The sequence below is a fragment of the Osmerus eperlanus genome, chromosome 27, assembly GCF_963692335.1.
Source record: "Osmerus eperlanus chromosome 27, fOsmEpe2.1, whole genome shotgun sequence".
NCBI lineage: Eukaryota > Metazoa > Chordata > Actinopteri > Osmeriformes > Osmeridae > Osmerus > Osmerus eperlanus.
Genome location: NC_085044.1, coordinates 6,758,515 through 6,781,972, shown reverse-complemented (window position 1 = coordinate 6,781,972; position 23,458 = coordinate 6,758,515). Strand labels below are relative to the sequence as shown.

The following is a 23,458-nucleotide window of genomic DNA, read 5'->3' as shown; positions in this document are numbered from 1 at the left end:
ATTTCACTGAAATATTAGCATCATGACATTAGCCTCTGTTGCCCGGGCAACACATACTACAGTGGTCTATGATGTATCTGTTTTCAATCGTTAAAATAAACATTCCTCAAATATACATTTTCGTTGTAGGATTTATTATGACATTAGATTACAAGTAAACGATTTGTGGGTGAAATTATCATTACCTGTGGTTTCAATCCAGTGTATCACTGCAACGCTGTAGCCTACGCGAGACACACGACAAAAACATCTAACATACACAGATGTTTAGGAAGTCAAACGGCGACAGAACATGTTCGGCACTCCCCTTACTTAAATCAAAAGTCTATCTAACTACTAACCTGAACTTCATTGCCACAGCCTAAACTTTGTCAATCTGTTCATGAAAATAATTAATTTTAGCCTAAACCGTACAACGGAACGTTTAATCGAATTCAACCGACGCAATCGCTACCGAGACGAACACAGCAGTAGTCTAGTACTGTACCGTAGTAGTAGAATTTACCGGGGCAGCTTCTCCACACAGGGCTATATCGCATTTTGCGTTGTTACCTTACAATGATCGCTACCAGTGAGCTTTTTATGAATGAGCGATTTTCCACTAAATAAATGTCAAGCTTATTTACGTTTTGGGGGGCATATTTTCAGTTAGCAGATGGTACTGTTTGAATCGCGATTCCATCTTCTACTGCCGGGTAACGTCGTAGAATAATCTTCAAAGGGGGTTCTTTATTAATGAATGAATGCAATGAGTAGGCTAAATGCATGAAAATATCACGAGAAGGGAAAAACTTAAAAGGACGTTTAAGTCATAGAGATTAGGTCAATTTGTACACCGGTCTGCCAAATTTATTCGTTTTGATTCAACGATGAGGCTGCCTCTTGCAGGGGAGATGAGAAGACAACCATTTCATTCTACACTTCACTCGTATTTTCAGTTGTAAATGAGCAGCAAAAAAAATGCTTTTAAATCTATGTAATCTTTATAAATAATAAGTATGCATTTTTATATAAAATTCAGAAATATCAGTTGTAAAAATGTCATTAAAAAACGGACCCCTGTCCAACCGACGCAAGCAAGCACACCTTACAATTTCCCCAGAAATTGTACCCTCTCTAGTTTTTTATTGTTTCATTATTGTTGTGTCATAAAAATCCATCAATATATTTGTGTGGTGTTTACAGTAAAGATAATCGCGTCCTTGTTTATTGTTCCAGTAACATCGACTTGATGCCCTGTAACATGTATTACTTTATCATCTAGCTTTCTTTGGAAGCTAGATAACTAGCTTTCTTTGGAAGCTAGATAAGGACATGAGTCAATGTTTTCAGCATCTCAAGACATAAGTAAACTGTACAGTCACCTATCAGTGGAGTTGGAATCTTTGGAAAAAAAAATTCCAAGGTACACATTTATAGTTCAATGGAATACCACTCTGTTACATTGTGGTAATCTTGATAGTGTCTTTTTTTATAGCAGACACATAGCAGACACTTTTATCCAAAGCAATGGCACATTTAATGCATAAGAAAGTATAGCAAAAGATCAAGTATCATAAGTGCATAGTTCCACCGTAATTTGGTCTGTCTTTACCAACCACATCTCAGCTAGCAGGCGTGCTGAACTAAGATCATATTACAGTGTACTATAATGATACTACAGTACAATACAATTACAGTGCAACAATAACATCTCAATTGCTTAAATATATAGCAACAATAATGTCTCAATTACAGCAGCTTTTGTTAATGTCAGTAGTGCTCGGTTACAGTGCAGCAGAAGCATCATGTTGACCATTCCTCTCCTTCTGCACTGACACACACACCTGCACACACACCTAAAGACACACGCACACCTGCAGACAAACACACCTGCAGACACACACACACTAAACACACACTTGCAGACACAGATACACATCAAACACACACACACCTTTTGACCATTTTACCCTGTAGCAAAATGCTGAAACCCACCTTAAAAGCATCTCAGTTTCTTAACAGCAGAGGAAAACATTTCTGTCTGAGATAAACTGGTTTTCACATGTTACACACTGGTTCAACACTTAGAACACTGAACAACATGGTAGTGTTCTGGAACAAACTGCAAACTCTTTTCAGGCGAGTTCTATACTATGCTACATGATATACTTGATCATGTTTTGTTTTATGTTAAAAAAAGATTGATTGATTGATTCGTCTTCAGAGTGAATGAAGAAAGTGAGCAAGACTTCCAAGGTTCACGCTTTATGATCTCCGTTTACAGCCATGACATAGATAATGATATGGTTCTTCAAGGGCTTATTTAGAAATGTGGTTTATGGATAGCAGTCCAATTTTTCTTTGTTCATTTCCTTGTTTCTGCAGGATATAAGTGCACCTCTATCTCTCTCTCTTGTACAACAGAACTTTGAGACACATCATCACTTCTTACTTCACCAGGTACTGAGGTAACTAATCTCTCTCAGCTGGGTTTACACTGTTGATTCTGTTTGTGTGAGATCTGTTTGGTTCTTGGGTTTCAATCTGCTGTGCCTGTCTTGTTTGTCTCTGTGTGTGTCTCTCCTCTCTTTCTCTTTGTGTGTGTGTGTCTCTTGACAGGCTTCCATCATCACCATAGCGATGTTGACCATTCTACTCCTTATCTGCGCTGGCTTTGTTCTAAGTGGTGTAACAGGTCAGATACACACACACACACACCTGCAGACACAAATACACACCAAACACACACCGCATCTGCAGACGAAAGTGTAAATACACTACAATCTACCATATTGTTTACGTTATCAGTTGTGTAGACATCCTTAAAGGCAGGGTTGGCAAGTTGCGCGAGCTATTTTAGCTTCTTTTTGACACGATTCAAACCAAAATATCCCACCTCCTCCCCATTCCCACAAAACTACAGTAATGAGCATTGAGTGGAGGGGCAGAGTGCGCACAGGTAGGTAGGTAGACAGACAAGTAGCCCGTCCAATCAATAGTCAGGGTACCCCTTAATGATTGCTTGTATTTATGTGTTTTGCGACGCCCACATATGTCGGAATGATTTCATATTACCGTCAAACCTTTGGATATATTGGTTGCTATCAAGATGTGAAGTTACTTTCGGCAAATATGACAAAAAGTGCTTCTAAACAACATTGCCTACCCTGCCTTTAATGATGGGTTGGTAGGAACATCTGACAAACTTAATGATGGAATGGTAGGAACACCTGACAACCTTAATGATGGAATGTGATGCAGAGCTTGATCTGCTGGTAAGTCAACCTGACTCTGACAACCCTCCATCTCTCTGCTTCTCCAGGTCAGATGGGCGAGGAGGGACACTCACTGTCTCTCAAGATGGACAGAGAGAAAGACCTGAGGGGGGTGGAGGTGCAGGAGGGGGGGTTGGTAGGGGAAGCACAGGTGCAAGAGGGGGTGGTGGAGGAGAGACTAGAGGAGGAGGTAGAAGAGGAGGTGGCAGAGGAGGTGGGAGTAAAAGTGGAGCAGGAGGGTTTGGTAGGGGAGACACAAGTACAAGAGGAAATGGAGGAGGAGAGACTAGAGGAGGAGGAAACAGGTGAGGTCAGGGTGTCAGATGGAGCAGACAGCAGGAGCAGCTGTCCCTCAGGATGGACCAGATATGGATCTCGCTGTTATCTTTTCGTCCGCTCTGCAAGAACATGGGCTGCAGCCGAGGTACCCATCTTCTCTTCACTCCTTTCAGATAGATGCACTCTGTAGATCCATTCACACACTCAGTACACAAACACCTTTTTACCTACAGGAAACATGAAAGGGTTCTGTCTGAAATTAATTGGTTATGGAAGCACATGGAACGCTGTTTCAGAGGATGCCCTACTAGCATTCTAGATAATCTCTTTGGAAAAGGGTGCCTGAAACCTTCATAAATGTTTGTAGCTCAGGACCTGAAGCAATGAGTTTGATACAGTTGAAAGGGAACTCTATAGTGTATGAAGGTGTCTTGCTTTTTATATAGAAGGCTGACGTTTTTCAAAGCCATGCTATGTTTGATTACTGGAACCATTAGGAAATATAGCAAGCAAGCTTTTTGACAGTGGTCATATTTTGGCTTCTATACAATAAATTGTATTACGTATGTCCAAAACTATGATTGTGTGGAAGGGTACTCCCCTCAAAGAAATCAATGAAGTCATATTCTAGAAGTCATGCATGTTTTAAATTGAGGAGTGGAGATAGTAGCAAGAAAATAGCATGTAACATGATCATTCTCATTGTCAAACATTCCTCAAGTTCACTAATATGTGATTCTTCCTTCCTTCCTTCCTTCCTGTGTAGCGTTACTGTGTGCACTTTGGGGCCAACCTGGCCTCGGTGCACAGTTCTTTGGAGTATCACTTCCTTCAGGAAGTGGTCATAAGGGAGACTAGTGACTTCTCACCTGTGTGGCTTGGAGGTTCTGATGCTGTTGAGGTGAGCTTGAAGAGAGATATACCACATCTATGTAAAACAGTCAATGATATTTTAGATATTGATAAAATATCCATATGACACACTTGATTTAGATCATTATCTCTGTGAATCAAATGAAATCTACATGTATTTATCAAATCATAGTATACAGGATGATTTTGAAATTAGATTATTGCTTTGTAGCTACAGCGCAATGAACATTAAACAAGTAGGGGGAAAAAACACACGATGAACAAAAGTAAAATAGTAAAACATGTGGCTTGTGTGATGTGGAGTGCCCAAAGTGCCAGTAATTTTTGGGGCAGATAGCAGTATATAGTGTAGTGTGTTTGGGGTAGATAGCAGTATGTAGTGTAGTGTGTTTGGGGCAGATAGCAGTATGTAGTGTAATGTGTTTGGGGCAGATAGCAGTACGTATTACATATGTAGTGCAATTTATTGTGCAAATAAACAGCACCTAACAGTACTCTCGTAAGGCAACTAGGAGTAATCTTTTAAATGTCTAATGACTTGGAGGTTAAAAAGTGTGAACCTGCTGGTCCTGAAGGTTTTCTACAGAGGATCACATGCAGCAACTTAGTAATGGGAGGGTTGAATGACCATGGGTTGAGAGTTTACTGCGAATATTTGGTCTTCAACAAATAATTATGATGTCATCATTTAACAGAAGCTTTTATCCAGAGCAACATACAGCACAGTGGGGGGTTTGGACCTGCATCCTCCAGTCAAACACTCTAACCACTGAGCTATAGCTGGAAAATCCTAACAAGGTTGCTACATTATGTTTCCTTGACATTAAAACTCTTCTTCATCCCCCTCAGAACCTGGTGTGGTTCTGGAGTGATGGGTCCAGGTTTGATTACCAGAACTGGGCCAGAACGGAGCCCAATAATGAGGGAGGCGACGAGGAATGTATGGTGATGAACGCGGGAGGTAAAGTACATTGTATTATATTTCTCTCTCTCTTTCTGTGTATCTATGTAAATACTTGTATATATGTACATGCATCAATGTATTTGTTTCTCACTGAGTCTGTCTGAGTCTCGCTCTAATGGCACCCTTCCTTTATTCCTCAGGTGAATACCGCTGGAATGACATCAAATGTGGAAACCATTACTACTTTATCTGCTCTTACAGCTCTGTTAACTGCTCCTCTTAACTCTGCTCTTCCTTCTCCTAACTCTGCTCCTCCTAACCCCGCTCCTCCTAACTCTGCTCCTCCTAACCCCGCTCCTCCTAACTCTGCTCCTCCTAATTCTTCTCACCTCCTGGAAGGTTAAACTCATAAACCTAACTTTATTCCAGCCAAGTATGTTATGTCCACAGCATTGATGTTATAGTTGAGGGATGAACTGTACTGAGAATGTTAATCAATCAAATCAACTGTCAGAATGTTAATCGGTTACTGTTTTTCAATCTTTGGGATTGATGCGATAGTATTGTAATATGAATTCACTATGAAATAATATATCTCCTTTTGGAGGAGAGAACTGTCAGTTGTTGTACACCGTATGCTGCTGATTCTTCCTCAGATGTAGAATGTCTATTACAGTAAATGTTTTATTGTTTCTTTATTGTGTTTCATAAAAATCCATCAACATATTAGTGTGATGTTTACAGTAAAGATAATGGTGTCCTTGTTTATTCTTCCAGTAACATCGACTTGATGCCCTGTCATTTGTTTTTACTTGGCATCTATCTTTCTTTGGAAGCTACATTAGGACATTAGTCAATGTTTTCACCTTCTCAATAAATTCCATTAACAGCAAAGACATAAGTAAACTATAAAGTCACCTATCAGTGGAGTTGGAATCTTTCGATGATCAAAATGGCTTGTTTGATTTTACCTATATTTGCGAATAAGGAAATGCCTCAAAAAGGTACACATTTAGAGTTCAATGGAATACCACTCTGTTATTTAGTGCTTTGGGTAATAAGTAACATTGTGGTAATCTTGATAGTGTATTTTTATTCAAATAGCAGACACTTTTATCCAAAGCAACATACAAATAGTGCATGAGAAAGTACAGCAAAAGTTGAAACAGTTGCATCAAAACTAAGAAATTGGGCCATCCTGTGTAAAAATGGTCCTAACCTATAGGGGGGTTGCCAAAATCCTATTGCCCTTATACAGTAAGCTACATACTGTTAAAAATAAATACTGATTTGCTGCATCGTTAACAGTTTATTCAAATAGCAGTTGGTAGAGCATTGTTATGTGGGATTGTGACATTGGTGAACTAAGCGAGATAACGAGAACTAATACACAGTGGCTGAGATATATGGTGAAAATAATGAAGCATTTGTTGTCAGCAGACAAGGCGAAAAGTCGCTAAATCTAGCGACAACATTGTTAAATTGGCAACACTGGACAAGCAGCTAATGCTGCAGCGGGCTCCACTAAAACTTGTCGACAAGAAAAGTGGAATAGCCACTTATGGAAATAGCTTCGGTGTGAGGCAGGTGACAATGAGAACATTGTTGATCACCAGAAAACAATTAGCAAACATCACCGTTTAGGACAGTAATAAATATACATGTATATTCAAACAAACTGAAGGTTTTATTCCTTTCTCCTTGTTCACTACACTGTTCTGTATATGTATTTAAAATGGTGTTTCATACTCACCAAGCCAACAAGCAGATTCCTCTCTTCTCCTCTTGTTCTCTGGGCTCTCCCTTTCTAAATACTGTTCAACTGAAACAATGATGGAGAACTGACAGGTTATATCTACATACAGTATATTACACTGCAGTAAGACATTCTATATCAAGCTACATAATGTTTACCGTTGTTTCCCCTCATCACAGTAAAATTAGTTTAAATTGACATGATTAATTTATATGTACAGTAATGTCCAAAACTCAGAGACCACATTGAACAATTAATGAGGGAAATAAAGACTGAGAAAGCCAAGCATTCAGAGATCACAATAATCTATTTGGAATACAGTCAAATCATGTTGGTTCATCAGGTTTAGTACAAGCTTGTGAAGTCCATGCCAGCTCGAGTGCATACTGTCATTAAAGCAAAAGGGGGACGTACCAAATAGATATTCTGAAATGTGTTAACATTTCTCAAATTGTGAAGATGATTATCATTTGTAATTTAAAAAAATGTCACTACATTTGAAAAAAAGTCTTTCTTGACTGGTGGTCTCAGGCTACTTGATCCTACTGTGAAAGTATGAACTGTAAAGCTTATTCCTGACATTTAGCCCACGTTGATGTCTTAAGTTCTCATAGATTTTATTGACTAGTATTTTATTTCTGTTTCACAGGTCAGCCATTAACCCTCTCTGACACATTTTGGTTTGAATAAAGTCATGTTATTCTCCTTCTGTGGTGTTTTAAGGTGAAAAGCATCCAATGCTATTACAACCACCTACTGTACTGGGCTGCGTTTCCCGAAAGCGTCGTAAGCCTAAGTTGATCGTAGAATCCATCGTACGACGGATCTTAGTGTTACGGGCCATTTCCCAAAGCCATCGTAGCTAAAGTGGCTCTTGAAAATGTGTAGCTCTGGAAAGCTCGTAGATTAGCCTACTCCTTACGAGCATGTTCGGGAAGCGATGGTTGGGTTATTTTGCTTGTAGAAAGCTACGATCCATCGTTATCGGGAAACGCAGCCCTGGAGTGTTGACGTTGACCAGAGAAATCCTCCTATTAGTCTGTTTTCTCTTAGAAAAAGGACCAGTGAAGATCTCTCTCTGCTTGGACAATTCCACAACAAGGCCTCCACCATAAGTCCTGTAATACCCTGAGCCCTCAGACTCACCTTCTCCCTTTCCCTCCTATACTGCCCACCATGAAGCAGGACAGGATCCATGGACTCCAACAACAACAACAGTCACACTGGCTGCTTGGATCTTTCCCTAGAATGAACAGATGCTGATTCCGCTGACAATGGCCAAGGCACAACCTGGTATAAACCCTTCTTCCATTCTTAATCTACCTGACTACCTCACTGGCCTGACTTTTACCTGAACCCTGTACAGGTGTCTTTCTGTCCTCCCTCCATCCCATTCTCTCTGCCACCTCCAGACCAGGCTACCTCTGTCCATATCAGGGCCTCAGCCTCTGCCTTACTGATAGACACCATCCTCCCTGAGGGCCTGCTTAGCCAGACTGTCTGCACTCTGGAACCCACATCAGTTTTACCCACACCCCCATCCTCCTCACACCATTGTGACCTCGGAGCACCTCATACAGCAGGTCCTGTCTACTGAGGAATGTGAAGGACTGTACACTCATCAGAACTGCACTAGAGTCTGAGCATATAACCACTCCAACCTCCTCCATCCACTGTAAGGCCAGTCAAATCACCAACAGCCCACTGTAAATACAGCCAGGTGATCTTCGAAGCACTTCCAGACCATGAGCTCTCTATCAGATACAACAAACGCTGCCCTGTTCAACCAGACTGTGGGTCCTTTGAACTACCTGTGAAAATGTGTCGCTATCCATTGTACACAGACAGCACCCGACTACACAACATCTCAGCCAAGTTGGCTCCCACCCCGTCCTTATACTGCCCCACTGCACAGTGTTTCAGCACAGAGGCTTCATCTGATTATGTAGGCTTAAGATGCTCTAAAGCCGAAACATTTTCGTGAAATAGCTGACGAGCGTCAAGAGCTAGCCGGACGATAATGGGTCCTCTTACGCTAGTGTAAATGCAGGTATCGGAAATGGGTACTTTAAAAAGAAGTGCCCATCTGTTGGGAAAATCCTTTCTTCCAGAGGGCAGCTGAGTCTTTAAACACACTCGCAAAACCATGCTCTGATTGCTTTTTCAAAGTGAGACTTGCTATGAACACACGTTGCCCGAACAGGGACTTAAAAGTACAGATGCACATGACTTCTAAACGCTACCCAATCACAGGAGCCATAATGAAGATCCCTCCCACTGTATGACCTATTGAACCAAATAAACCTGGCGTGTGTTGGACGTCTTCTTTGTGATGAAGATGTGTAGCTGACTGGTCTGGAGCTGCAGTGGCACCCAGTCACCAGCAGGGAGAGCTAAAGGGCTGTTTCCCGCTAACTAGGATCTATGGTGTTCAACAGGTTCATACAGAGACTTGAGAGCCTCGTTGTCAATCCAGAATATTTGTATAAATTGTCTGCACAGGGTGGCCATTTTCCAGATGTTTGTGCCATGTTCTATTCTCAGGCTACTGTTCAGGAGTGTCGAAATGTCTGTGCTGTGATTGATCGTACACATCCGTATGCAACTTCTGAATCCTTATTATGGACTGGAATATATATTTTTTTAACATTTTCCGTCAAATGCATTAGTAAGAACTATATTGTAAACACACCGCACAGTCAGTCAATATACACTGTACTTAACAGTCTGTCTGCCTGTCTCTCATTCAATCAGTCTCTCATACAGACTAACATAGTCTGACTCTTATACAGACTGTCTCTGGCTGTTCTACTGTGGATCCTCTTCCCATCTGCAGTCCTTGTTTACACATAAACTATGGTGCTGGTCACAGTTACACAACCCAGTCATCAAGCCTCAGCAGTTTAAAGAGGAGGGCGGGGGGGGGAGAGAGAGAGATAGAAAGAGTCAGAGAGAGTCAAACAGACAGACAGTCAGATAGGGTGTGTCTATTACCGAACACTTTACGAACTACACTGTAATACAGTGCACTGCAATACACTGCACTTACATCTGTAGTGCTCTCCGTCGCTGATTAGTGCTGTCTCAAATGGAACACTTACGTTAACCACTTGGCAGAAGTGACGGACGCAAATCTGCTCGCGGCACCCGCGAATCTAAGGCGGAAGTGACGGACTCAAATCTGCTCGCGAGTCATTTCGTCCGCCATTATTTTAGAAATGAAATGAAAAGCTGCCGAAAGGGCTCCTCCTCTTCCGCTACGTAGCCAATATGGCGCCCGTTTAGGGCGAGTAGTGTCCATCGTTGTACACTGCATTTTTTGACCGTTTGCAGTGCGCCATCCGGGTACTTTCAGTGCCCTGAATCCTGCTGGTTCTGTCAGTGTAAGCGCCCTAAGCACTGAAAGTCAGTGCTCGAAGTGCACAAGTGCTCAGTAGTAGACACAGCCATAGAGATGCAGAGAGTCAATTAGACAGAAAATGGCAAACAGACAGACGGACTAGCAGACAGACAGATGGACAGATATACAGGGTGAGAGCAGGTGGGAGGGTTCTCTCTCATTGTTGCATGTTTGCCCACAGCAGGAAGTGAAGAGGTGGGTTTTGGGAGGAATGCTCCCTGTCAAGGATTACAACACATAAACATGACATGCACACACTTGTAGCTTACCCAAGGGTGTGTGTGTGGCAGGGGGGCAGCGGTGAGTGTGTGTGTGCATGTGGTAGGGGGCGTGGCGGGGTGTGTGTGCGGTGAGAGTGTGCGTGTATCATTGGAAGAGTATGTGTGAACATACGGCCCAGCCCACACCTGGGTTCGGCATTTTCCCAACAACTACGACGACAAACGATTGGCTGTCACATCGGATGTTTTCTGTTCGGAGAATTCCTGCTTGACGCCTTCCAGGAACGTGTGGGCCTTTCTGCCCCACATACCTCCCCCAACCCTCCCTTCGCCTCAGACCCACCAACCCCCCCACCAACCACCCCCCCCCCCCCCCCCCCTCAGACGTGACCAGACCGAGCCACCTGTGATCTGTCCCAGATTAAGACTGTTTATTGTTCCAAACTCACATGGAGAGGAATCTGAGACCGGGAGATCTAATTCCCCTGCAAGTGTGTGTGTGTTTCCAAATGGCTCTCTTTTGTGAATGTCTTACCCTCACACACATCTCCTTTGAGCAAGAGTGTGTGTCTGTTTCTCACACTCTACAAGAAAACATTCATCAACTAATTTACAAATGAAGCAAATAAAAGCCAGTCATCTGTTTGTTTGTGTCAATACTTATTTTAAATACAATGACCAATATTATTATAAGAATATAAGATTTAAACCCATATAAACAAACTCTATCTACAGCTATCTGTTGGACAGACAAGGCAGACATTTATACATAGTCAGGTCACTGGTTGTAGAATTTCTATCACTTTCATTCTCTCCCTTCCTCCTCCCCTCTCTTTTCTCTCGTCTCCTCTGCTCTCTGAGATTTTTCTCTCCATTACCTCATCAGATGTAATAAATATGAATCTTCAATGACATCAGCTCTTTAAACTGGTTTCATTCTTCATACTGAGAGAATGTATGACTGAATTAATGACAATGTCTGAATGATTGCATGAATTAATGTATTTCCTGAAGGAGACAACACGTGCTCATTTAACTTATTTCGTAATAGAACATAGCTATAGTGTGTTTGAACAGTCTATATTTTCTTACTGCCAAAAACACACAAGGTCCATGACTAAGGGAAGTCTTTAGCAGATTATCCATGTCACCCTCTGGGATCAGAATACCACCTGGAACACCATTCAGTTTGGGGAGGTGACAATCTCCCCTGTTCTTCCAGTATATAAACCAGTCCCTCCACACACGTCCAGCCTGGGTCTGGTCCCGGTTAGTCCACATCACTGTCTGCTGGTTTCTAACCTTACATAGCGGATGCTGGTCCAATATAGTTCTACTGGTCTATTATAGTTCTACTGGTCCCGTTAGTTGAGCTAGTATAGTTTTGATGGTCCAGTATTGTTCTACTGGTACTGGTGCAGAATAGTTCAGCTGGTACTGGGACTGGTCCAGAATGGTTCTACTGGTTCAGTATAGCTCTAATGGTACCGGTCCAGTATAGTTCAGCTGGTCCAGTGTAGTCCTGATGGTACTGGTCCAGTATAGTTGAGCTGGTTCAGTATAGTCCTGATGGTACTGGTCCAGTATAGTTCTACTGGTTCAGAATAGTTGAGCTGGTCCAGTATAGTCCTGATGGTACTGGTCCAGTATAGTTGAGATAGTCCAGTATAGTTCTGATGGTACTGGTCCAGTATAGTTGAGCTGGTTGAGTCTAGTTCTGATGGTACTGGTCCAGTATAGTTCTACTGGTTCAGTATAGTTCTATTGGTTCATTATAGTTGAGCTGGTTCAGAATAGTCTTGATGGTACTGGTCCAGTATAGTTCTACTGGTTCAGTATAGTTCTATTGGTTCAGTATAGTTGAGCTGGTTCAGAATAGTCTTGATGGTACTGGTCCAGTATAATTCTACTGGTTCAGTATAGTTCTATTGGTTCAGTATAGTTGAGCTGGTTTAGAATAGTCTTGATGGTACTGGTCCAGTATAGTTCTACTGGTTCAGTATAGTTCTATTGGTTCAGTATAGTTGAGCTGGTTCAGAATAGTCTTGATGGTACTGGTCCAGTATAGTTCTACTGGTTCAGTATAGTTCTATTGGTTCAGTATAGTTGAGCTGGTTCAGAATAGTCTTGATGGTACTGGTCCAGTATAGTTCTGATGGTACTGGTCCAGTAATGGATCAGCTGGTCTAGAAGAGGTCAGCTCAGAGGGCAGAGGTCAATTCCACTGGTGTTCCCTCATGTAGCTGGGAATGCACTGGCAGACATACTGGCTGTAGTAGAAACCAGACTGGCAGGAGCGATGGGGCTTCCTGCATGGCAGTCTGTAACAGCTGGAGGAGGAGAGGAAAGGGGGGGGGGGAGAAGAGAGAGGTGGAATGACAAGAAAGAGGAGAGAGCAAGGAGAGAGAGGACAGAGGAGAAAGAAAGGGGAGAGAGAAGAGGAGAGAGGAGAAAGAAAAAGGCAGAGCGGGGAGAAACACAGGAGAGAAGAGAGAGAAAGAAAAAGACAGGTTACCAAACAAACCATAAAGTATAGCAGTATCGTGTGTGTACCATACATGCATGGGTGTATAAGAAATACCTTTCCTTTCCTCTACATGAGATCATAAACAGATTTATCTTGTTTGTCTCTACCTCTCTCTCTCTCTGCCTCCTTCTCTCCCTCCCTACTACCTCTCACTTCTTCTCTCTCTCCTTCCCTTCCGATCTCTCCCCCTTTCTTTCTCTCTCTTTCTTCCTGTCTCCCCTGGGTAAATCTGTTTTCTCCGTTACCGTAACCACGGCAGCAGGTGCGGTGTTCCTGTCTCTGGGCTCGTGCTGGGGAAGAAACAAGAAGTGGATTCTCACGCTAACTTGATGAACAGGAGAGTCTGGCACATGTGCAGTGACGAGGAAAACGGGACAGCACCCAGAGACCAGCTGACCTTTCACCCCAAGTCCAGTTGACCTTTCCCCCAGACTGTCCCAGAGCTGGGAATGTTGTACCAAGCGTGGGAATGTGTGCCGGGAGGAAAAGGGATATCCTTATGAGGGAGGGGGTACTCGCGGTTCACTGGGATGGTGGAATGGTCAGCATGTTGAGAGTGTGTGAACTGAGATAGAGCTGCAGAAGATGTTTCCTCAAGAGCTCTTCTCAGCATGTGAACACCCATGATCTGCCTGGCTGGAGGGCTTGAGTTGTGTTACATAAAACAAGGGGGGTTTAGTCTAAAACCTTCCATTTCCATTTAGTTCGATTTTGCTCCACTGACTTTACACCTGTTAATATCATCAGGGATTCAAGAGGATGTGTGTTTTACTAAAGTGTGAGTCTGTGTGTGTGAGTGCCTTGAGCTTATGTGTGTTACTAAAGTGTGTTTGTTAATAGAGTGTGTGTGTGTGTTTCTAGAGTGTGTGTATGTTCCTCTGGGATTAGAAACGGTTCTGAACGGTAACAATGTAAACCGAAGAAGAGAGAAAGCGCTAACCTGCAGGAGTTGGGGTTGAACTTCTTGCCCTGCAGTAGGCAGGTCTGGGGGTTCTCCCTGCACTGGCACAGGCACGTCTCCGGGTTGAGGGGCTGGCGAGGAGGGCATGCTGCCCTGCACACGCACCCACACAGCTGGGGGTCCCAGCGCTGGTTTGGGGGGCAGGTGCCCTGGGCTGGCTGGCCTTCGCACTGGCACTCGCAGCTGTCCTGGTCAAGCCTCCAGCCGGACACACAGCTGGCCTCCGTCAGCCCGTTACGGCACATGCATTCACAGCTGCCCTCGTCCAGGACCTTGTTGGGGCCGCAGAGAACCAGGAGGGCAGAGTCCAGGGAGTCTGAATGAAACAACGTAGACAGGGGTCAGGGGTTAAAGTTCAGGACTAGAGGCTGCGTAATCTGGGAGTAAAACAGTGATCTTGTGTGTAATCGAGGGGGGTTGTACCCAGTTCCTGGGGGGAGAAGGGACTGGTGTCGGAGGACACACACATACAGCTGGCTGGGTCCCATAGCAGACCTGGAGCACAGGGCACATCTGGAGGAGAGCACCTGGATAGGGAGCACACACACATGCACACACACACACACACACACACACACGGCACACACACACACACAGATGCATGTAAGAGTGAAGGTCAAGGTCATACTACTAGGTTGAGGTCATTGTTAGGGTTACATTTATGGGTTAGGATCATGACCACAGTCAAGGTCAGTAAAATATGTTGTTATGTTATGTTTCTTTGGATAAAACTGTCTGCTAATGGATAAAATGTGAAACGTAATATAAAATTTAAGTTAAATGAAACAAATGAAAGATTGAGGTTTAGGCTCAGGGTCACAGTGAAGGTTAAAAGTTAAAAGTCAAAGGCTCTAGATTAGACTCAGTGTTAAAGGTTAGGGTCAGTGTTAAAGGTCAGAGGTGACTCACTCACAGGGCGAGGTGTTCTGCTGCGGCCCTCCTGATGATGGAGTGCAGCGGCCTCTTGGGAAGACACTCACAGGAAGTGTGGTTGATGAAGGAGAGGGTGACCACAGAGCGCTCCATCTTGGGGGAAGACACCTCCAGCAGCTGGTCGGAGGAGGAATTACACCCTGAATTACAACCTGGATTACACCCTGAATTACAACCTGGATTACACCCTGGATTACAACCTGGATTACACCCTGAATTACAACCTGGATTACACCCTTCAAACTTCATCTTGTTGTGTGAGGTGTTGGTGCAGTAGTGTGTGTGTGTGTCTCACCGTCTTGTTGGCATGTGTGTGTGAGGTGTTGGTGCAGTACAGGGCCTCATGGTTGCAGCAGCCTCCACACCTCAGCAGGGCCACACAGCGGGGCAGGTAGAAGTGGCTAGTGTTCTCAGGGTACTCCTTATTCACCTCCACACACACCTCCCTGGGCCGGCACGCTGTCCTCTGCATCTCCTCCAGGATGACTGGGACACACACACACACACACACGCAGGCACACACACATGAACAAACCCAGTCTCATCCATTCCTCGCCCCCTCCTACATCCCCTCAACGAAAGGAGCTTATGTAAAGCAGTTCCCAGGAAAGGGATACAAGCCACACATTTACAGGAATGACGTTCTGATGTGCCAAACATGACTGGGCATGACCAATCACTTACGGAGGTTGAACATAATCAAGAGTGAGACAAAGGCGTCATCACAACACGGATATTCTAGTGACAAATCCTACATAATGGCCTGGAATCCCAGTGTGTCTCCCTTCCTCCTCTCTTTCCACTCCTCCCTCTCTTTTTCCTCCCCTCACTCCCTCTCGTTCTCTCATCTTTCTCATCGTAATGTGCTCCCTCTCCTCTCCTCCTCTCTCTCCTCTCCTCCCCTCGCTCTCCATGTTTCCCTCTTTTCTCTCTGCCACCACATTATCAGGTGTGAGTTACAGTATCATTGTGAAAGTCCTTTCATGAATCTTCAATGTTCTTTTCCCAGCAGTAGTGAGTGAGCCAGTCATCAGAGACCTCGTCATGGGTTTAGACTAGAAAAAGCAGAGGAGAGAGAGAGGGAGGAGGAGGACAAGGTCATGAGAGTGAGAGCAGGGAGAGAAGGAGGAGAAGGTAGAAGGATTAAGCTGTGAGAGCGAGGAGAGAGAAGGAGTGAGTTATGAGAGTGAAAGACGAAGGAGGCAGGGAGAGAAGAAGGAGGGGAGAGAAGGAGGAGAAGGTAGAAGGTGTGAGAATGAGAGTGAGGAGAGAAATAGTAAGTTATGAGAATGAGGGTAGAGGGAGGAAGAGAGAGGGGGGAGAATAGGGGAGAGATGAAGGGATGGAGACATGGAGGGGCCTCTTTAACTGTTGTAAAAACAAACATGTCTCTCATTCTTCTTTAACTGTTATGAAAACAAACACGTCTCTCATTCTCCTCTGTGAGCAGCTGGATAGGTCCTCAGTGTCTCCATGGCGACGGGAGGGCTGTACTGAGACTGAACCCCATGCTCAGTCAGAACCTTCCTGAACTGACCCCCTCCTGTCTGCCCCTCCCTGAACCTCCCACCTTGCTAACCCTCCCCCTTCATTTAGAATGAATGTTAATGTTATGAATATGAAGAATAAACCAAATAATAAATACAATAAAATATGATAACAGAGAATAAATAAAAACTAACTAACGAAATAAATGTTAAAGTAAGCGTACTTTCGAAGGTGCCATCAGGGCGGTAGACGGCAGCATGACGAGGCAGCCCCCATGGGTCATCATCGGCGTGAGGCAAGGGGGCGTGATCACGCTGGGACTTCCTGCGCAGGCAGTGCTGTACCAAACTGTATTCTGGGTAAAGTAGTTCAAGCAGCTCGTCCACGCTGGAGGCCGAATCCAAACTTCTCTGCCTCCCGCCAATCACAGGCGCCTGGGGAGAAACACGGACTAATCAGGGCCATGCTCTGTGACTCTGACAGAAGCGAGGAAGTTGTGTGGTGATGGCGAAGCATGTCTGTGTGTGCGAATTGTGGTAAGCAGAACAGGAATGTCAAGGTTATCAGTGGTGTTTTACATCACACACACACATGCTCACACATACACACAGCCACATGAATACACACGTACACATGCTGACACATGAATACTTGCGTACACAGACACACACACACACATGCACATGCGCCTGACTGGTACACCTGACTAGTACTGTGCACCTGACCAGTACACTTGACTGGTACACCTGACTGGTACACCTGACTGGTACACCTGACTGGTACATATGACTGGTACACCTGACTGGTACATCTGACTGGTACTGTACAATTGATTGGTACACCTGACTGGTACACCTGACTGGTACTGTATACCTGACTGGTACAGCTGACTGGTACACCTGACTGGTACACCTGACTGGTACATCTGACTGGTACTGTACACTTGATTGGTACACCTGAATGGTACACCTGACTGGTACTGTATACCTGACTGGTACAGCTGACTGGTACACCTGACTGGTACACCTGACTGGTACATCTGACTGGTACTGTACACTTGATTGGTACACCTGACTGGTACACCTGACTGGTACTGTATACCTGACTGGTACACCTAACTGATACACCTGCCTGGTACACCTGACTGGTACTGTACACCTGACTGGTACACCTGACTAGTACAACTGGCTGGTAATTCTTGCTACAGGGAAATGTTAGGAACCTCTGAATGAACTGTACAATGTCATCAACAACAGATCAAATTCTCTCTATTCACCCCAGCCAAGTTTCACTCTGAATAACCACCCTTCTACTCTCTCCTTTTCTTTCTCTGCCTTTCTCTCCCTCTCTCTCTCTCTCTCTCTCTCTCTCTCTCTCTCTCTCTCTCTCTCTCTCTCTCTCTCTCTCTCTCTCTCTCTCTCTCTCTCTCTCTCTCTCTCTCTCTCCAATCGTCTATCTCCCTGTCTCTTTCTCTCTCTGCCCCCCCCCCTTCTGTCCTGTCCTTCCCCTTTCTTTCAAAGGAGATAAGATGGGAGACACAATAGTGGCAGTGTATCTGAGACATCCAGCTTCCTGCCTGAAGGTCACCTACATCGCAGCATTGGCCTCCAGTCTACTCAGGATATTGTGTCTTACATGGTGCTCAGAACTATGCACTCCTGATCCTTGATCTTCTGTTGTACTTTCTTTAAGCATTATTTGTATGTTGCTTTGGAAGTAAATTGGTTTTATCAGCAAAATCTGGAGATTGTCTGTGAAGGAAGACTGTGGAGTGATCTCAGACGTTCTAGAACCTTCTCTTGCTCATTATGAGGCCCCGGCCCTTATCACATGACATGAGGTCATCTGTCTTGCCCTGTGAAGTCATGGCCGTCCAATTGGTAAGCAGTGTGGCCCTTCCACATGATATCCCAGAATCCTCTGGGAGATGCAAAGCTGTGATCCACTTCCTATGTCAACACCACATGTTATAGGCTGAAATATCAGCCTCACTGCTGCCTAGCCTAGTCTTATCTTCCTCCTCAGTCCCTCTATCCCCCCCCCTCTCTCTCTCTCTCTACATCTCTCTCCAAACTCTTGACAGTGAAACTTTAAAGACAAACAGTTGGGATTGACTTCATTCATTCAAAGTCTGGCAACACACCAGTGTTACACACACACACACACACACACACAAGCACACCACACCCTAGCCTTAGCAGTGACCACAGGAAAAAGACATTCCCCTTCTTAGTGAAACACACATATACTCACGCCCCATGTCACCACAAAAGCACAAACACACACTGTCTCACAGCCTTGTGTCACAAAAGTCCAGTAATGGTTGTGTAAAACAATGTCTCTCCCTCTCTCTCTCCCTTTCTCTCACACATGGACAGACTGTGGTGGAGCATTTGGCCACAGATCCAGAGGTTGCAGGGAGATCCCAAGAGATGCTGCTCTCTTTGTCGATTAGAGCGTCTGCTAAACAAATACATAGTTTTGGAACAGGCAGTATCTCAATCTCGTCTCCACAGTGAAGGAGAGGCCCGGTGAGGCCAGAGAAAGGCTGGTTAACATCCACAATACTTGTTCATACACGTCCTGTCTGTCTGCCTGCTCCTCGACACCCCCAGTCACTAGGAACTCACCCTGCCTCCAAACACGACTCCAAGCAACTCGCTAATCTCATTTGATCTGTGCTAGTCTTAGTATTACATTCGTTTTTAACATCAACTCTACAACATCAACTAATCAACGCTATTTTTATTGAGTCAACAGCAACAACGGGAAGTCTGTAGCAAGATGTGAACAGCAGGAAATTAGTGTTTGGGCAGGAAGTGTGTAGCAGGAAGTGATTGTGTGTGTGAACTCACCTCAGTGAAGACGTCCTTGGTGTAGTAGTCCTCCTGGTAGGATTCATATCCCTCCACCTGCCTCACCACACCCAGCACACACACCACCACTAGAGTCCACATGGTGATGGAGGAGGAGGACGTAGAGGAGGTGGGGGAGGAGGAAGAGGGGGAGAGGGGAAGGAAGAGGGGGGGGGGGATAGAGGTGGAGGAGGGAGCGGAGGAGGGGGGAGTGGGACAAGAAGAAGTTGAAGGGAGGAGGGAGAGAAGGGGTGAGACGAGGAGGAGTGGGAAGGGGGAGGAGGAAGACAAGGGAGGGGCGATGAAGGATCAGTGCGAGACCCCCCGTTGACCTCTCGTCATCGCTAACCAGGAACTGACTGTCGGCGTGGAGACTGTCGGCGTGGAGAAAAGGAGCCATGAGAGAGACCTCCAAACACACAGTTACCATGGTTATCCAGGAGAGAAAGAATCTCTCTCGTTCTCTCTCTCGTTCTCTCTCTCTCTCTTTCTCTCTCTCTTTCTCTCTCTCTCTCTTTCTCCTCACGCAGAATCTGACATCATCGTTCTGTTCGTATCCAACGGTAACAGCAGGACGCTGGAGTTGTCGTGTTGTCTCAGAAGCGTTGTTGTTACTGCCTTGTTGTCTTGCTGTGTCTGAAAGGCGGTGCTGTTGTTGTGTCGTTGTGTCTCAGAAGCGTTGTCTAGTTGTCTTAATGTTCGAGGCGTTGCTGTCTTGTTTCGTCTCAGAAAAGTTGTTTAGGTTGTCTTGGATTTTTCTTGTTGTCTTGTTGTGCCTGTGGCAGGATCTTCTCTGGCTGTCCCAGACGGGATTGAGAGAACAGGAGCTGAAACACTCTAACCGACAAGGAAGAAGGGGGGGGGGAATACAGAGAGATTAAGAGAGGGAAAGAGAGAGATGAAAACAAGTGAATGAGAGAGAGAGAGAGAGCAGTGTTCTATCACGAGCAGTAGAGGAGGAGGTGTGCACGATGTGCGACAGCACACTGGGAGTGCACTCCTCCTGCTCTCTTCCTCCCCTCTCTCTCTCTCTCTCTCTCTCTCTCTCTCTCTCTCTCTCTCTCTCTCTCTCACTCCCTATTGCTAAGCCTTTTGTGTTTCTGGGAGGAGCAGCTGCTGCCTTTTAGAGCTGTGGGTGTGTATGTGTGTGTGTGTGTGTGTGAAGTTATAGGTGTATAAGTGCTGATTAAGTGCATGTTCACCACACACAGTAAAATTCTCTCTATCCCTCTATCCCTGTCCCCCTCTCTCTCCATCTCTGTTCTAGTCTGGGAGGGTGTTATGTTCTGCTCGAGCTCCACTCCTCAGCTTTCAGCCTATAACCTTGTCTCTGTGTGTGTGTGTGTGTGTGAATCCCTAGTGTTTCCTTCCGAGTGTGTGTGTCCTGGTGTCATGGTGATGTATGGAGGTGATCCATCATGCTCCGCAGCCTGTCTCTCTCACTTCACTAACAGCTCCTCTCACACACACACACACACACGCACACAGAGACATTCACACACGTTTGTCCACCGGCTGCCCACAGACACTAGAGGGCGCTCCACGGGTGTTGAAAAGTAAGGAAGTATTATTTTAGGTGGGGGTGGGGAGGTTGATAAATATTTCCCTGCCTCAGTTTGTGTTTCATCATGAGACTGCATTGTTGAGCTGAGAGGTGTTGATGTAATGAGTGGGGGGTAGGGGGGGGGCACATATCTCAGATATCTGTCTGTGAGAGTGTGTGCGTGTGTGTGTGTGCGTGCGTGTGTGTATGCATGCATGTGTGTGAATCTGATTTGATTGGACTACGTGCTGAAGCTTGCTGAAACCCAGAGATGCACTCTGTGATCCTTGAAAAGAGGGAGGGAGGGCAGGGTGTGTAGGGCAAAGGAAGAAACAGAACGGAAGGAAGTAGGGAAAAATTATGTAGGAGGGAATGACGACTGGACAGGTATGAAGGGAGGAGGGAGGGAGGGAGGGAGGGAGGGAGGGGGAGAGAGAGAGAGAGAGAGAGAGAGAGAGAGAGAGAGAGAGAGAGAGAGAGAGAGAGAGAGAGAGAGAGAGAGAGAGAGAGAGAGAGAGAGAGAGAGAGAGAGGGAGAGAGGGAGGGAGGGAGGGAGGGAGGGAGGGAGGGGAAGGAGGGAAGACAGACAATTTGCCAGGATGTGGATTTACTGACAGGAGTTGGAAAGGAATGCTCCTGTCAGTAAATCCACATCCTTCATCTCTTTCTCTCCCTCTTCTTCTATTTCTCCCTCTACTTCTTCTCTTTACTCTGTTTCTCTCTCTCTGTCCTTGTCTTTCTTTCTCTCTCTGTCTGTCTCTTTCCCTCTCTCTCTTTCTCCACCCCTTCTCTCTCTCCCCCTCTCTCTCTCCAGCCTGGGGGCTTGCAGAAGAACCCACATTCCTCTGGGTTCAGGAGAAGATCACTTCAACACCACGCCACACACCGGGAAGCTAAGGTGATTCACACAACATTTCCAAATGACAACCATGAGCCACCTCGGTCATCCCCACAAACTCACTTAATGGTTGGGTAGGTGTGTGTGTGTGGGGGGGGGGGGTTAAAATGGTTTAAATTAAATGGTTGTGCATTTAACTGCAGATCAAGAGGCTTGCAGGTTCAAATCCTCCCTATACATCACAAAAGAGCAAGCCTGTGTTAACTCTAGCCAGCTGCCTGAAACACAAAAAGAGCGGGAGAGAGGGAGTGAGAGAGGCCAGGGCTAGCAGGGGTAAAACAGGTCAATGTGTGCTCAGTGATGTAGTGTGTCTGGTATCTGTATGTCCCAGGATGTTTATACGTTTATAAGGAGAGAAATGTAAGTCTGAGAGGGTTCTGGAGATGAGCCCAGTTCGTTAGACTGGATGTCGTCTGCTGTCCCCTACAGGCCACAACACACAAGTGCAGCTTCCTTCTCCATGCAGTTCGACCAGTGGTCTTCAACCCTGGTCCTCAGGACCCACTGTCCGGTATGTTCTAGTTGTTTCCCTGTTCCAACACACCTCAAACTAGAGAGGGTACAATTTCTGGGGAAATTGTAGGGTGTGCTTGCTTGCGTCGGTTGCACAGGGGTCCGTTTTTGAATGACATTTTTACAACTGATATTTCTGTATATTTTATATAAAAATGCATAAGGCCTACTTATTATGTGAGGAATGTTTATTTTAACGATTGAAAACAGATAACGCTACATCATAGACCACTGTAGTATGTGTTGCCCGGGCAACACAGGCTAATGTCATGATGCTAATACTTCAGTGAAATAGTAGACTACTGTTTCCGAAAGTAGATGTACTTCTTAATAATATCAGCTTATACTGTACATTACACATGACAATTGTGTGTCATATCACAGAGTAAAACTAGAGAGGGTACCCTTTCGCCGTTGGTAAACAATGCTCACGCGATGTAGTGTGCTCACGCATTCAGGGGGCAAAAGAAATGGCTGAAGTAAGTTCATACCTGCGTTCGCTTAATCATAAAGATCTCGAAAGTTACGTAAATAAACTGACATTAAGCGATGGAATCCAACTTCCCGATCCATATTCAATCAAGGATTGGATAGTTGACCCATCAAAATGGCCAGCTATCGAGTGGCCAGATATTTATACATATTTAATTGAAAAACCCAGTGTTTACACAAAGGATAAATTAGGAGCGTTCAAGTCACTCAATGCCTACAATTTCTGGGGAAATTGTAGGGTGTGCTTGCTTGTGTCGGTTGCACAGGGGTCCGTTTTTGAATGACATTTTTAAAACTGATATTTCTGTAGGCTATATTTTATATAAAAATGCATACTTACTATTTATAAAGATTACATAGATTTAAAAGCATTTTTTTTTTTGCTGCTCATTTACAACTGAAAATACGAGTGAAGTGTAGAATGAAATAGATCTTCTCTATTCCCCTGCAAAAGGCATCCTCATCGTTGAATCAAAACGAATAAATTTGGCAGACCGGTGTAAAAATTGACCTAATCTCTATGACGTAAATGTCCTTTTAAGTTTTTCCCTTCTCGTG

At 44.8% G+C, this 23,458-nt stretch overlaps 2 protein-coding genes and 1 long non-coding RNA gene across 3 annotated transcripts; 2 read left to right on the top strand and 1 right to left on the bottom strand.

Annotated features, from left to right (window-relative positions):
* Positions 1–2,386: 2,386 nt before the first annotated feature.
* On the top strand, positions 2,387–6,052 carry LOC134013882 (ladderlectin-like). The gene is made up of 6 exons (XM_062453643.1): positions 2,387–2,442; positions 2,602–2,677; positions 3,305–3,681; positions 4,303–4,437; positions 5,259–5,370; positions 5,514–6,052. Exons 2-6 carry the CDS (start codon positions 2,623–2,625, stop codon positions 5,594–5,596), a joined length of 762 nt encoding a protein of 253 aa, XP_062309627.1. The 5' UTR covers positions 2,387–2,442; positions 2,602–2,622; the 3' UTR covers positions 5,597–6,052.
* Positions 6,053–11,190: 5,138 nt separating this feature from the next.
* On the bottom strand, positions 11,191–20,423 carry LOC134013914 (vascular endothelial growth factor C-like). Its single transcript, XM_062453681.1, has 7 exons — positions 19,455–20,423; positions 16,823–17,033; positions 15,407–15,597; positions 15,092–15,228; positions 14,602–14,705; positions 14,158–14,494; positions 11,191–13,020 (listed from the first exon to the last, which is right to left on the bottom strand). Exons 1-7 carry the CDS (start codon positions 19,554–19,556, stop codon positions 12,906–12,908), a joined length of 1,197 nt encoding a protein of 398 aa, XP_062309665.1. The 5' UTR covers positions 19,557–20,423; the 3' UTR covers positions 11,191–12,905.
* A 925-nt stretch (positions 20,424–21,348) lies between these two features.
* On the top strand, positions 21,349–22,432 carry LOC134013825 (uncharacterized). Its single transcript, XR_009928986.1, has 3 exons — positions 21,349–21,384; positions 21,812–21,895; positions 22,325–22,432. It is a non-coding gene; the product is annotated as an uncharacterized LOC134013825 (long non-coding RNA).
* Positions 22,433–23,458: the final 1,026 nt, after the last annotated feature.

Bases quoted from the DNA above. Each gene is read 5' to 3' on its own strand.
- LOC134013882 (XM_062453643.1), top strand. From the start codon at position 2,623: ATGTTGACCATTCTACTCCTTATCTGCGCTGGCTTTGTTCTAAGTGGT. The intron at 2,678-3,304 runs GTCAGATACACA...CTGCTTCTCCAG, and splicing joins TGTTCTAAGTGGTGTAACAG to GTCAGATGGGCGAGGAGGGA. The intron at 5,371-5,513 runs GTAAAGTACATT...TTTATTCCTCAG, and splicing joins TATGGTGATGAACGCGGGAG to GTGAATACCGCTGGAATGAC.
- LOC134013914 (XM_062453681.1), bottom strand. From the start codon at position 19,556: ATGTGGACTCTAGTGGTGGTGTGTGTGCTGGGTGTGGTGAGGCAGGTG. The intron at 15,598-16,822 runs GTACGCTTACTT...TGTGTGTCCCAG, and splicing joins CCCTGATGGCACCTTCGAAA to TCATCCTGGAGGAGATGCAG. The intron at 14,706-15,091 runs GTGAGTGAGTCA...CTCCCTATCCAG, and splicing joins GCAGCAGAACACCTCGCCCT to GTGCTCTCCTCCAGATGTGC.